Source organism: Patagioenas fasciata, chromosome 1, assembly GCF_037038585.1.
Source record: "Patagioenas fasciata isolate bPatFas1 chromosome 1, bPatFas1.hap1, whole genome shotgun sequence".
Classification (NCBI taxonomy): domain Eukaryota; kingdom Metazoa; phylum Chordata; class Aves; order Columbiformes; family Columbidae; genus Patagioenas; species Patagioenas fasciata.
Window position 1 is genome coordinate 213,061,890 of NC_092520.1, and position 14,037 is coordinate 213,075,926.

At 42.0% G+C, this 14,037-nt stretch overlaps 1 protein-coding gene across 4 annotated transcripts in view; it reads left to right on the forward strand.

Moving 5' to 3' along the window:
- Window positions 1–14,037, forward strand: part of EXOC4 (exocyst complex component 4) — a 411,272-nt gene that overhangs the window by 13,983 nt on the left and 383,252 nt on the right. For all 4 annotated transcript variants that reach the window (XM_065856603.2, XM_071803542.1, XM_071803543.1 and 1 more), the window contains exons 2-3: window positions 7,443–7,632; window positions 11,197–11,391. In XM_065856603.2, coding sequence (XP_065712675.1) covers window positions 7,443–7,632; window positions 11,197–11,391 — 385 coding nt within the window. The remainder of the gene's footprint in view (window positions 1–7,442; window positions 7,633–11,196; window positions 11,392–14,037) is intronic.

Here is a 14,037-nt window from a genome sequence, read left to right on the forward strand (position 1 = left end):
AATTAATTTTGGTTTTACCGTAGCATAAAAAGGTCTGTTAACAGACTAACATCCAGTTGGAATGAGTCTAATCCTGTTGAGCTCTCGCTAATGAGACGGGCACACGCAGCCAGCCAGCTGCCAAGTACAAATTACAGGTATTGTATGGGGGGGCGGATTCTCATCTAGGAAAACAAAGAAACAAGTGATCAGGGAACCCAACTGGAGATCCCCGTCGAGTTCATCACCCACATGCACTCCATATCTGTATTCGTTCCTTCTGTTTGTCATTTGTTTTGAATGCTTTTGTTGTTTTGGGAAGTTTGAAGAAGCTAATGGATATTTATCACTGTTTCAGAATCCTGTTGTGTTTTGTAATTCCCTTTTCAAAGTTCCTTCTGCAAACTTCCTTTCCCAGGCAATTTCTATCCTTTTTATTTGGCAAACAGTGTGTTGACTTTTCTTCCTTGCCACACATTTTAATAGAACTGAAACAAGCAAAGATGCCCTTGGCTTTTCTGCAGTGTTAGCAGGAACATACATAATCTCCAGAATAATAAGTATTCTTTGCTTTGCTTTTTTTAGTGTGCGGAGCAAGAAAAATAAATGACTCCTGTACCAAGGGCCTTAGGTAGGAAATTCAGGTGTACGAGGTAATGTTTCAAATTCCAAGTGACATGGCTGCTTTTTGTAGTTACTGCTAGACTTGAAGGATTTAATGTTGTATTTTTTGAAGGAGTGGAATATATACATGATAATGAATTATTGGAGTAGAGAGAAGGTGGTGAGGTTTGGTTTAAGTAAGTAAAGTGAGGGCTCATCTGATTGATAAAGTGATTTAAGAAGATGAGTAGGAGAGTCTTACTGCTGGCTATAAGAACTTTTAAGTACTTGTACTGCTTTGGAATATGTTGCAGAAATTTATATGTTACGGCCATGGTGGTCGAACATATAAATTGTCATCTGGGAAAAGGTTTAATGTGACATGCAAAAAAAACCCCACAATCCAGAAGAGGCGTTCTCAGTTTTACAGCACACTTATTTCTGACATTTTAGCTTGAAACAGCTTCTTACTTATTTATATATTGCTTTTCACATCCATTAAAAGAAAGGGTTTGCTTTTGTCTTCACTACTCTTTTGTTCTTCAGTGCATGATGGTTGGATGTCAGTAAAATAAATGTAAAAGTGGTCTCTGCTTTTCCCATTCAGATCTTTGGTTGCGATTTCAACTTTATCCTATTCATAAAGAAATAATCTACAGGTACATAAGGCAAATGAATGTGGGTGGAGGGGGAAAAAAGAACTATAAGGGTTAAATAGGTGTAGAATTATTTATCCCTTTCTGTGTAGTAAGTGATGGCTTTGTTTTACACTAGAACAGACTGGAGGACTGTAGATATAGGTAAATATTCTGGTCAAAATATGAGTATGATATTTTTAGGGATTGTTTCTACAATGTTTTCCCCCAACAGGTAATTAAAGAAAGCAAGAGGTTCCCAGTACAGGTGTGAATTCTGGGAAGATTTCCCAGTTGGTGCGTCTGACAGAGCCAGCTGGAAATGTTGGAACACGACAATAAAGGAGCCTGAAACTTCCTGTGAGTTCAGATCTTGCAGGTTGCGATTGCAGGCTGGAAAAATAGGTCGTTTTAAGTAAAATTAATTGGATCTTGTCCTTGGTGAGAGCATACCCGGGAATTGCAAAGCAGCATTTCATGTAAGTGAATCTCTGCCTTTCTTCCCCCTCCTGCTGCCTGGCAGCACAGGGGTCCCACCTGGAACTCTGCTTGAGTGGATCATGGTGATCTTGTCTTTTTGCAGGTTTGGATGCTCAAATATCCTGGCAGGGTGAAGGCAGAGTCCCATGTTGGCACTTTCTGTGTTTGTGTGTGGGAGTTGGGTAACTTGCTTTCCAGCACCTCCAAAATACTACTCAGCTTCAGGTGGTCTGCAGTACTGGAGTCTTACAGAGGATGAGACCAAAGAAATCAGAGTAATTTTGGATGGCAGAGGCCATCAAGATCATGGAGTCCAGCCGTTAACCCACACCTGTGTCCCTAAGGACCTCATCTAAATGCCTTTTAAACCCCTCCAGGGATGGTGACTCCACCACTGCCTTGGGCAGCTGGTTCCAATGCCCCACAGCCCTTTGGGGAAGAAATTGTTCCTAATATCCAATCTAAACCTCATCTGGCACAACTTGAGGCCATTTCTGTTGAGGATCCTCTAGACGGGTAGTTTGAGAATGACGGGTAGTGGAGAATGCAGCTTTGGCCACTTGTTGGTGTCTAGTGTGCTTGTATTTCCCTGGTGTCTGCGCTTGGTGAGTTTGGCATGTTGGAGAATGCACTGCAGTTATTTTCTTTCAGTATTTGTTTTGGCCTGTTGTCTGTGAATACATTTGAGTCCTTTTTCTGAACCCACTGATGCTGTAAGCCTGAGATTCTGCAGCAGGGTTTTGGAGTTCACTTCCCAGTGTGCTTTATCTTTTCTTAAACTGATCTCCTGTTAGTCTCAAGAAGTACCACTAGTTCTAGTAGCGTATGATTTGATCAAAAACGGTTTGGCATTTGTTATCTGTTATTGACTCCTGCAGACCTCAGTCATGTCTCCTTTGAGCCTTGTCTTTTCCAAACCAGAGTCTTGGCATCTCTGCAGAGAACAGCTGCTTCATCCCCTCCCTTGTTTGAGTTGCCCTTCCAAGGGCAGCAAAAGGAAGAGGAGACCAGAACCATATCTATCACTTAAAGTACGGACATAGTAAGATTTTAAACAGCAGGAGAGTGATTCCTTTGTCTCGCTCTCCTCTGGGCTACTGCTGCCTATGAAGTTAATTTTTCAGGGAACTGTAACTATAGAGTAAGACTTGATTGGCAACTACATTCCCAGTGTGTGCTGCTGAGGTTCCTGAAGTCAGGCTGGAATCCAGTTACCCTTTACTTTAATATGAGTTGGTGATAATTTCATGCTACTACTGGCTGTGTCGTGGGTGGAGAAGATGAGGTCTTTGGAGCCTGGACTGTCTGAAAAGGTGTGTAGTGCTCAGCCAGATGGGCTCTATTTCCTCCCCTAAAGCTTCTTTATTCTGCTGAAGGTGGCAACAAATGTACATTATTTATCTAAGCAGACAAATAGCGAAATTACATCTTAAATGGGTACTTTTAGTTGTCATCTTTATATAATTTCTGTAGGAATAAGCTTGTGGTGTCTCCCAAATGCTTCTGATTTCCAGCTCTATGAGCTTTGCCCTTTTGACATGTTCGGTGGTTTCTAAGATCCAGGTCCAGTTGTACTTCTCTCTCTAAGGCTTTGTGAACATCTGTGATGGGACTGTGCAGATTTCTAGTGTTTTCTGTGAAAAATGTTTTTCCTGTGAAGTGCAAGTTACTCTCAATTACAAGGACAACAACAATGGGGCAGCACAATGTGATTCTGTTTCAAATATGGTTTTGACTGGAAGTTGTTGGGAAATTGAAGTTGGGCAGGAACTTGCTGGAGGGTGGGAAAAGGTTCGTGGTATCTGCTGACATGAATGGTGTAGCATGAACCTTGGAGAAAGGTCTTCAGCTTTTGTAACAAACTACCGGCATTGCAGATGGATCCGAGCCAAAGCTTGAACAGCTTTGGAAAATCAAGGGTTTGGAAATTGTATTTTGTTTAATTAAAACTAAAAACTTTTCTAGTCCGTCATATGGTTCTGCTTCTAAATTGTCTGTAGCAATCCACGATTCTCCTTCAATCCATAACTCAACTTAGAGAGAATCGATGTTTTCATTAACTACCCAGACAAGCAATATTGTTCAGCTTGAAACTCAAACAATATGTCAGTTCCTGAAAAGGTTATACCTTGGTGTCTGGTGTAACCATGCTGAAGAAGATGCTTTTAGCAAAAATAAACAGTTTTGCAGAAAGAAAGCATATTCATCTGCAAGAGCTTGAATGGAGGGTGATTTATTTCCTGAAACCTTTTTGCACATATTTTATGTTCATCCACTGTAGCAGGAACCCAAACCTCACTGTGTCTTAGAAGTACAGAATCACAGGATGATTTGGGTTGGAAGGGACCTCTGGAGATCATCCAGTCCAACCCACCTGCTAACGCAGGGTCACCAGAGCAGATCACACAGGAAGGTGTCCAGGCGGGTTTGAATGTCTCCAGAGGAGGAGACTCCACAACCTCTCTGGGCAGCCTGGGCCAGGCTCTGGCACCTCAAAGGAAAGAAGTTTCTCCTCATGTTCAGATGGACCCTCCTGTGCTTCAGTCTGTGCCCGTTGCCCCTCATCCTGTCGCTGGGCACCACTGAACAGAGTCTGGTCCATCCTCTGACACCCACCCTGGAGATATTTATAACCATTGATGAGATCCCCCCTCAGCTTCTCTTCTCCAGCTCAACAGCCCCAGTTCTCTGTCTCCTCATCAGAAAGATGCTCCAGACCCCTCAGCATCTTCATATCCCACTGCTGGACTCCCTCCAGTAAGTCCTTGTCCTTCTTTAACTGGGAAGCCCAGAACTGGACCCAGAACTCCAGATGTGGCCTCCCCAGGGCAGAGCAGAGGGGGAGGAACAACCTCCCTGACCTGCTGGTCACAGTTTTCCTAACGCACTCCAGGGACCGTTGGCATTCTTGGCCACAAGGGCACATTGGTGACTCATGGTCACCCTGTTGTTGTCAACCAGAACTCCCAGAGCTGCTTTCCAGCAGGTCCACCCCAACCTGTACTGGTGCCTGGGGTTGTTCCTCCCCAGGTGTAGGACCCTGCACTTGCCTTTGTTGAACTTCATTAGGTCCTTCCCTGCCCAGGGCTCCAGCCTGGCCAGGTCTCGCTGAACAGCAGCACAAGCACTGGATGTTTAATCCTGTTGCATTACCTGTGCGCTTAGTTTAGTTTTCTAGCACATCTTTATATATCACTTAATGTGAAATGTTTACATGATCTCTGCTAACAGGTGTTGAGTGCTTCTTTAATGCTTCATGTAATTCCATCCTCAGTGGAGTGAGGAGGGGGTTTCTCATCTTGATGTGTTATTTGTGTGAGAGGTACAGCCAATTCCGTTGTAATATGTGCAGTTTGTGGTATTTGGGAGGGAGGTGTAAGGCACCAATAGTCTGTGCCATAACAAAAGAAAGAGGATTTCTTCTCATTTCCATGTGGTATCAGTTAAACCTTCTGCCACTGCCATCTGAAAGCAAAAAGGAGTGTTAAAACTGCATAGAATAAAACACATTGCTTGAGTACATTGTCTTCTTTTAGGGGGTTGTAGGACACATTTTGGCTGTAATTCTGCTGTCCTCCTTGGTGTAACAGTTGAATAGGACAAGCGTGTGTGTGCTCCTGTCCTCTGGTGCCGCGTTCCATATGGCAGCACAGATTTCCTTGCTCACTTGATGTTTTCTTAGCTGCTCTTTCTGGGATCACGATCTCCTGTGAAATGGCACTTTTATTTTCTTTAAAAAAAAGATGGTGGTGGTTTTCTTTGCAGGGAAATAACAGTAGTGAACTGCAAGTTTTGAGGGTATGTCTGACGTTTCAGAAGAGCTTTTGCACTTGAATCCCTACAACTTTCCCAATGGTACTGAAGAATTCAGAGAAACTGTCCATTCCAAACTCTTCTTCTGTCCTGCTTGTTGTCCTTGAATACTCTTAAATAAACCACAAGGAAATAGGTTTCTCTCCTTTGTATTTTTGAATGGTTTGAAGCAGTTCTCACTGGCCTTTTAGCTTTTAGAGTAGAGGACAAGTGACTGTTATTGCAAGAAAAATGATAATTCCTTTTTTCTTGCCAGCATGAGATGTGGGTTTTAGTGTGACTGGACCTCATTGCTTTACCAAACCCCAAGTCAAAGCCATTACGGCAGCAGAGAGCAGCAGCAGCATTCAGCAATGGATGTTGTGTCTCCTTCCAACTATTTGACCTTTTCCCACACAAACAGCTTAAGAAATCCAGAATAAAAACCCCTCGAGTAGTTTTCTCTTACCCTGGTTGCATTTTGTTTTCAGTCTTTTGGGTTGGAAACAATGGCTGTTCTAGTCTTTTACTATTTTGATACCTTTTCAGTGTGCCATGTTAAGGTGGTGCCTCAGTTCAGAAGCCTCAAATCCTGTGGTTTAAATGAATTAAGTTCCTATATGTCTACTGGCTGTATTTTTCAAGGTACATCACTTTCCATGAGTAGATGCTCTGAATTTCTTTGCAAGTTGTGATTGTTTCATTATGTTCAAGCATATGATGCAGAACAGTTGGTATGCAGCCATTTAAAAAGAAAACTCTTTATTTTTGCTTGTTTTCTCATGTTAAGCTCTTTAAAGTGATACAATAATTAATAGAGCTACAGAATCCATCCCTGCTGCTTCTTAAGGTTGTGATATACCGGTGTTGAGATAGTAGCTGCTATAACTGATCTCCTTCGTGCCATGAAATAAACAGTTTTCTATGTCTGTATTGGTGCTTTAAAACAGAAACCTCTATGGGCCATACCTATATTTCCAAGGTGAAGGAAGAGGAAAATGCAGGATGCTTTTCTTTGAGTGCTGTGTACTGTAGAATATATAAGAATGTGGTTTTAGCTACTGCTGTCTCCTTGGTCTTCCTGATAATGTGCTTGAGTCACTCCAGGTGTTGGCATCTGGATCCAGTGGCAGGATGGGCCTCAAAGGGCTGAAGTGGATTAAGAAACAGAGAGAGAAATAGAAGATGGTGCTGATTCTTGTGTAAATTTCAGAAATTGGAAGTGACACCAAGACATAATTTCCTTTGCCAGTGTCATTAAATTTTCAGCTGTTTTATTTGAATCTCAAACTTCATCGATGTAAAAATAAAAGTTCTATTAGATGATGCTATTCAGAAGCTAAAGTAGATGAGGAGGGATAATAATGACACTTGTTTGCGGCACTGGTGTATGTTTGAAAGCAGATGGACTATTGGAAGGCATGGGTAGGTTAGGGATGGATTTTCTATGTCCGTGTGGTATTTCTAGTGCAGTTTTGGCAGGTAATTGGTGGTAACTGCAGCACTCCTGACAAATAGTTGAAGTGGTGCCTGCACCTAATGAATTTCTTCTTTATAGTTCTTTGTAAGTAATAAATCAGGATGTATTTTGTATGACATAATGTGCCCATATAAATAACTCTATGGATATATGATAATGAATAGAAAACTTCACATTTTCATAAATCCCATCGTGTAGTATAAAAGGTCTAAAACATCTGAAAATTGGGGAAATAGTAGAACACAATAGTTGTGTTCTTTTAATTATTTTCTCGAAGCGCTTTGTTCTTTACTGAACATGAGGCACATGTTTACCAGCAATAAACTTCATTTATTGTGTCTGTGTACACGAGTGTACAGACTCATAAGGGCGACTGGTTTGGGCTAGGTAGCACATAACTTAGGGTAAGTCTTCCAGTCCTTCTAGATAACTTGAGAATATCCCTATTTGTTTTCTAATCTTTTTGTCTTTAGGACTTTATCTACCAGCGATGATGTTGAGGACCGGGAGACTGAGAAAGGCCGCCTGGAAGAAGCTTATGAGAAATGTGACCGGGATTTGGATGAGCTCATCGTCCAGCACTACACTGAGCTCACCACGGCCATACGTACCTACCAGAGCATCACGGAGCGCATCACCAACTCGCGCAACAAGATCAAACAGGTGAAATCTGCACTGTAGATCTGTGTTCGCAGTGGCTCAGTAGCTCTGGTCAACCACAGGTTGACCATGAGTCACCAGTGTGCCCTGGTGGCCACGAATGCCGATGATCCCTGGGGTGCGTTAGGACAAGTGTGACCAGCAGGTCAGGGAGGTTGTTCCTCCCCGTCTGCTCTACCCCAGTGAGGCCACATCTGGAGTTTGGTGTCCAGTTCTGGACTCCCCAGTTTAAGAAGGACGAGGAATTACTAGAGGGAGTCCAGTGGTAGCTACCAAGATGCTGAGGGGTCTGGAGCATCTTTCTGATGAGGAGACAGAGCTGGGGCTGTTGAGCTGGAGAAGAGAAGCTGAGAGGGGATCTCATCACTGGTTATAAATATCTCCAGGGTGGGTGTCAAGAAGATGGACCAGACTTTGTTCAGTGGTGCCCAGTGACAGGATGAGGGGCAACAGGCACAGACTGAAGCACAGGAGGCTCCATCTGAACATGAGGAGAAACTTCTTTCCTTTGAGGTGCCAGAGCCTGGCCCAGGCTGCCCAGAGAGGTTGTGGAGTCTCCTTCTCTGAGACATTCAAACCCACCTGGACACCTTCCTGTGTGATCTGCTCTGGTGACCCTGCGTTAGCAGGTGGGTTGGACTGGGTGATCTCCAGAGGTCCCTTCAACCCCAACCACTCTACCATAGCGTGTGCTCTGTGTAGAAATCTGTGCAACTCATCTCTCTTGTGTGTTTTCTTTTTATTGGTAATGTAGTGTTGTAACATCCCACTCTAAACTTTTATTTCTCCATTTTTCCAGCTACTTGTCATCTTTCTGAACTAAAAAATGAATAGAGAAATCACAGTTACCCACTAATTCTCAGCTAGGCCTGATTTTCAAGTTGCTCTGTGGCATGGCCAGTATCTGACTGTCCTGTCCTAATACAGTGGGCCCAGGATGCATCTTACTACGGAAAACAGGTTACCAGTATCTTTCTGAGAACACAAGTAATTAAAAGCAAAACAAGAGGTAGACACGAGTTACAAAGCTTTGTGATACCTGTTTTCACTTATTTTCTGGGCATGTTGCTATCCACTTTTTGAAGCCCAAGAGCTGTTAAGCTATCACCTTTCTGGCCAACCTTTTCACGTTTTGATATGTCAGCCTCCAACCACCTCCTACATAGTCTGAGGGTTTCTTCAGCTTGCTTTTTACTCAGAGAACATGCATTTTAGTGTTAATTCCAGTGTCATTTATATTGTGTGAATGTACGTGAACCCTGTGCCCCCAAATCTTTCTGTATTTTGAGTGCTCACACTTGGGTAACGTGCCAACAAATAACTCTGGCGCTTGTTGTCATTGACTTGTTCCATCTGCTCTCTCCCTGCAGCGATAGATCTGTTCTTGGGACTCCTGTCCCATCTCGCTGTGTGGTTTACTGTACCTAAACTTAGCAAACTAGGCACCACATTTACTCCCTTTTTTTTCCTGGCTCTGTAGAGACTCCAGCTTAAAACCTTTCCCAGCAGCGCTTTAGGAGCAGCCGGCTTTTACCCTTCCTGGGTTAGGTACTGACCCTTCTGGCTTTTTAAATTAATTTAGCATTTTGAAAGAAAATTAAACCATTCTGATGCTTTCCAAGGGCAAGAGTTCACTCTAGGATTTATGTACAAAGTGCAGCACTTTGAAAGCAAAGATCAATTGTACTAAATTTGAAATATACGGTAGCCAGTGGCCTATTTTCACACTGTGTACTGAGCTTTCAGAGGTCAAAACAAACATGTAGGGGTGTGACCTTTTGGTCCTGCCTGGAACAATCACTGTGAGGGTTGAAGGACCTTTTGGTATTTCAGTTTTCTGATAAGTTTTGGTCAATATGTATTGAAGTAGCTTTGACCTGATCTCACGGGGGGGCCCAGATCTGGTTTGTTATCCATCTGTATTATGCTATCAGACTTTATTTTGATGTTCCACTCTTGTGGAAGGTGGATGATCATACAGGCGTTTACACTTGTGTAAGTGTCTAGAATAGATCCCTCTGTTTATCTACCTTTTGTAGTCAGTTCTTGTATGAATTTCTCTTGGGAAAGGCTTAGATTTGAATCTAACTCTAAAGGTGTTGCCACTGCAAAACTAAATTAAGTAGATACTATTTGTCCTTCTTTCTTGCCCCATGATTGTTTTGCTGACCTGATTTGGCTCCGTGCATCACCAGTGTGCTCATGATGGTGCGCTAGGTCAGTGAAACATCTCAAATTACAGTATTGACCAAGGATTAAGTCTGAAATGAGTTTTATATGCGTTTTGGTTGGCTTTTGCAGCAAGTTATGACACTTTTCCATTAGCTGGTCTGTTGGCTGAGGGTTTTTCTGTGTTATTCTTTTCAGAAGGACGTTTGAAATTGTAGTTTGTTCTGACTTTGGATGGAGTCTGTTCTGTGTAGCTATTTGTATTTACCCATTGTCTGTATTTTGGTCTATCTATGTTTTGCTTTTATATTTAACTGCTTTTAGATGAACAAGGAAGGAGTAAGTGCAGCTGAAATGGGATTTCTGGAGGCCTTTGAAGGCTCATTATTTAAAAATAAATGTAAGGGCCTACTTGTGAGAGCCTGTATTAATGTGTAATTCAGTGAGAGCTCAGCCTGAGAAAAGCTTGGTCCCTAAGTATTCATAACGTATCACAAAAACAAGAGTGGTGTGAAAGCAATGTGTGAAGCTGTGTTAATTGCTGCCACATTTTAATATATATTATTGATTTGCATTATGCAAGAGAAGCTGCGTTATACTGACCTTACCAGAGGATATCAGGAGAACTTGAAAGCAGGGATTGCAGGCTCTATGATGGAGCAAAAAGGATGGAAAACAACATCTCTTGATGTTTCCTGAATGGGGTAAAATAGTAGAGATTTTAATTAGAGAGAATGGCGTGAAGCTCCAAAGAAACCTGAATGGCAAACACCAAGGTGTTTCTGAGTGGTGTAATGGCCTTGATAAATAATGGCAGTGTTAAATTGAACTGTAATGTAGCTGCTGTTTGTTCTGGTGAAACCAGAGAAAAGAAAATGGGTATTGCTTGGGGTATTAGGAAAACGGTTGTACTCCTATAGAGTCAGATTTCAAGAGATGGACACGATTTGAAGGAGGAGATGTGCAAAAAGATTGAATATGCAGATGGAAAATGTTTGCAGCAGGAAAATTAGTAGTGGCTTATTTGCTTTTACTCAAAATTGGATTCTTGCTGTATGCCAAAATACCAAATTGATTTTTGGAGAACATGCAAATAAGTCTTTAGTCATGGTTAATAGGATCCTGCGTTTGTTCACATTATGATACTTGGATTGAATTTTCACTTCTGGTACAAAACCTGCACCGAAAAACCATTTCACGATGGGAGCAGTTCTGGTGTGTGTGTGTCTGTGTGTACTATTTTACTTCAGCCAGAGGAATGACCAGAAAGTTTATGGGACTTCAGTTGTAGTCCTGAGATTGTTTTGGAATTCTGAATAAAAGTGGGAAAGGGCTGATCTGTGTTAAGCACCTGTTACAGGGACAGGTTTGATTAATCAGTTGATGCATTCCTTGTAGGTGAAGGAGAATCTGCTGTCCTGCAAGATGCTGCTGCACTGCAAGCGGGACGAGCTGCGCAAGCTGTGGATCGAAGGGATCGAGCACAAACACGTCCTGAATCTGCTGGATGAGATCGAGAACATCAAGCAGGTGCCTCAGAAGCTGGAGCAGTGCATGGCCAGCAAGCGCTATCTCAATGCCACTGACATGCTGGTAAGATGTGGTGCCTCGTGCTGCACCAGTAACACCAGGAACACACTGGGCAGCTTGCTGATCTTCTATCCGTGGTGTTTTTTTCCTCCTTACTTTGTCATTTGCTGCTTTCTTGTCTTGGGATTTCCCTTTGGTTTTCTTTGATCCTCTCTGCCTGGTCTCAGGTTTCCTGTCTCCATCCTGTTTGATCCTTGATTTCCAGAGCTGTTTTTCCCAGTTGGCTTGTCCTGATGCTTTCTCCAACCATCTAGTTCTTTACCCGTTTGATCTCATGTAAGATTTCCTTTGGCTTTTGCAACCTGGTGCTTGATTTCAAAATGAATTTCCCAGACAGCTGCCTGCATCATCTATTTTCTTGATAGCCTCTAAATTATTTCCAACTCATTTTTCTGGAAGAACTATCCTATTTCTCTGCTGTTGCATGTCCCAGAATGCATTCACAGCTTCGGTCATAATTCAGAGGTGAGACTGTCTTTCACCATTTAGGTGTGTTTGCTTCTCATTGTCTTCCTGTAGGTCTTTTACCAGACCTCTTGAACCTTCCTACTTATTTCCAGCTCTTTCTTCATCCTTTTTTCTCCCTCACTTCAAGTGTTTTTCCTTTGCGGTTCCATCTCTTTTACAAGCATACCTTTCAGTTCCAGTCTTGTAGAGGTATAAGTTTCTTGAACTTCTCTAATAATGGTCTCTTTATTCTCTCTGAACTTCACAAGCATGCTTCTTCGCCAGGCTCCAGTCCTTTATTTCCTGGAACTGTTTTCTACTGCTAATTAATCACTTTACAAGGCAGTTGATCCTTCCCCCCCTACTCAATTCTGATGTGTGGAGTCTTGAGTCCAGCTCCAGCCTGTCCTATATGAGAGATGGTGTTACTGGATCAAATCCAGAGGAGGATCACAAGGATGTTAAGGGATAGGAGAATCTCACATCTAAAGACAGATGGAGAGAACTGGAAACAATTCCCTTAGAGAAAAGAAACCTCAGGATTATAAGTGTCTGATGGGATGGTGCAAAGAAAACAGTCAGACTTTTCTCAGCAATGCCCAGCAACAGGAGAAGAGGTGATGGGTACAGATGGAAATGGAGGAAATGATACCTGAATGCAAGAAAACACCATTTGACTCTAAGGGTGGTTGAACACTGGAAGAGGTTGCCCAGAGGGGTTGTGAAGTCTCTGTCTGTACAAGATTTTCAAAACCAGCCTGGCTGTGGTTCTGGGCAATGGGCTGGAGGTGACGATGCTCGAGCAGGGGCTGGATTGATGATTTTTTAGAGGTCCCTTCTAAACTTAACCAGTCCGTAATTCATAAGTGAAGGTGCTATGTCTGTTCATATTCCTCTTCGGGTTTGCCAGAGAATGCCTTTAAGGAAATCTTTTCATTGCCTTCTTTAGTCATTGCGGGGTTTTTTAGCTTCTGTCCTTTGTATTTCTCTTAGCTGTGCCTCTTTGCTTCTTTGTAATAGCTAATATTCAACAGGATAAAGAGCTGGAAGACTTAGTGTTGTCACTTCATATTCCTGGAGCCCTGACTTGAATGTAGTTTCCTTCTTCCTGTTTTACCTCATTTTACCTTAAATGCAGCTTTCTAAAAGTTGTGTTGTTCCCTCTGAAACCTTTTCAGTGGTTTGTTGTCCATCTCCTCATCCCTTTCTCTGACATGTGGCATGTGATTTGGATTTTTGCTGCTGTCACATACTCTGATGTCCCTCTGTCATTACACGACTGTTTTCTGTTGCTCATGTTCTCATGCCACACCTGATGCAATAATTTGTCTATAATCTGGTCACAATTTTCTTTTTTCCTTTTCAAAACCATCTTCCAGGAACCTTCTCAATCTTAATTCTCCTTAGAGTCTCACTGTCCTTTTATATGAACCCTTGTCTTATATCTTTCTCACTCTTGTGAGCTGTTGGGATGGGTCATGTTTCCATTGATGTTGTGTAATGTAGTGTGGAATGTTTATGATACTTAATTAAATATTGTGTAAAATCTATTAGCATTTGTGAAAACAGAAGAGTAATTGAATGACTTGAAGCAGCAAATATGAGAAGAATGTGGTCAGGTTTGGTCAAAACTTTGGTCAGGTTTCAGATGCAGAAAATTGGAGTGTGGTGTTTGGCTGATATTTTCAATCACGAGACATGAAATAGATGTGAATTGAGGGCGTTCAGTGTAGGCGTGAGACCACAGTATTGGGAGTTAATATTATCAATTAAAATGTTAACCAGTTGGTGCATTTTACTGGTGGACCTACCGGTTTGCCTTTTCTCTTTTTTAATTGAATAAGTTATCTTTATGCAATGAAATTCAAGCCAACTGATTAATTTCCTATCTGGAATACAAGATAAATAGAGGAATAAAATTAATACTTAGTTTTTATCATATAATACACTTTAGAAATGGTTTGTGATATGTGTATTTGTGCCATCTTACTGTCTTGCAATATATTGTGTGTTATTTATATTGACACTTACCCATGTGTGAATGTTTCTAAGCTTGCCCAAGCTATGAGGTAGAGCCAATGTTAGACCTCACTGAACTATGGATTCTGCAGTTTCCCATGCTGGTTTATTTTCTTACCAAAAGAGTAAGATAGTGATGTTGGAATTGCTCACTGGCTGCAGGATAATTCCTTTCTCCTTCTC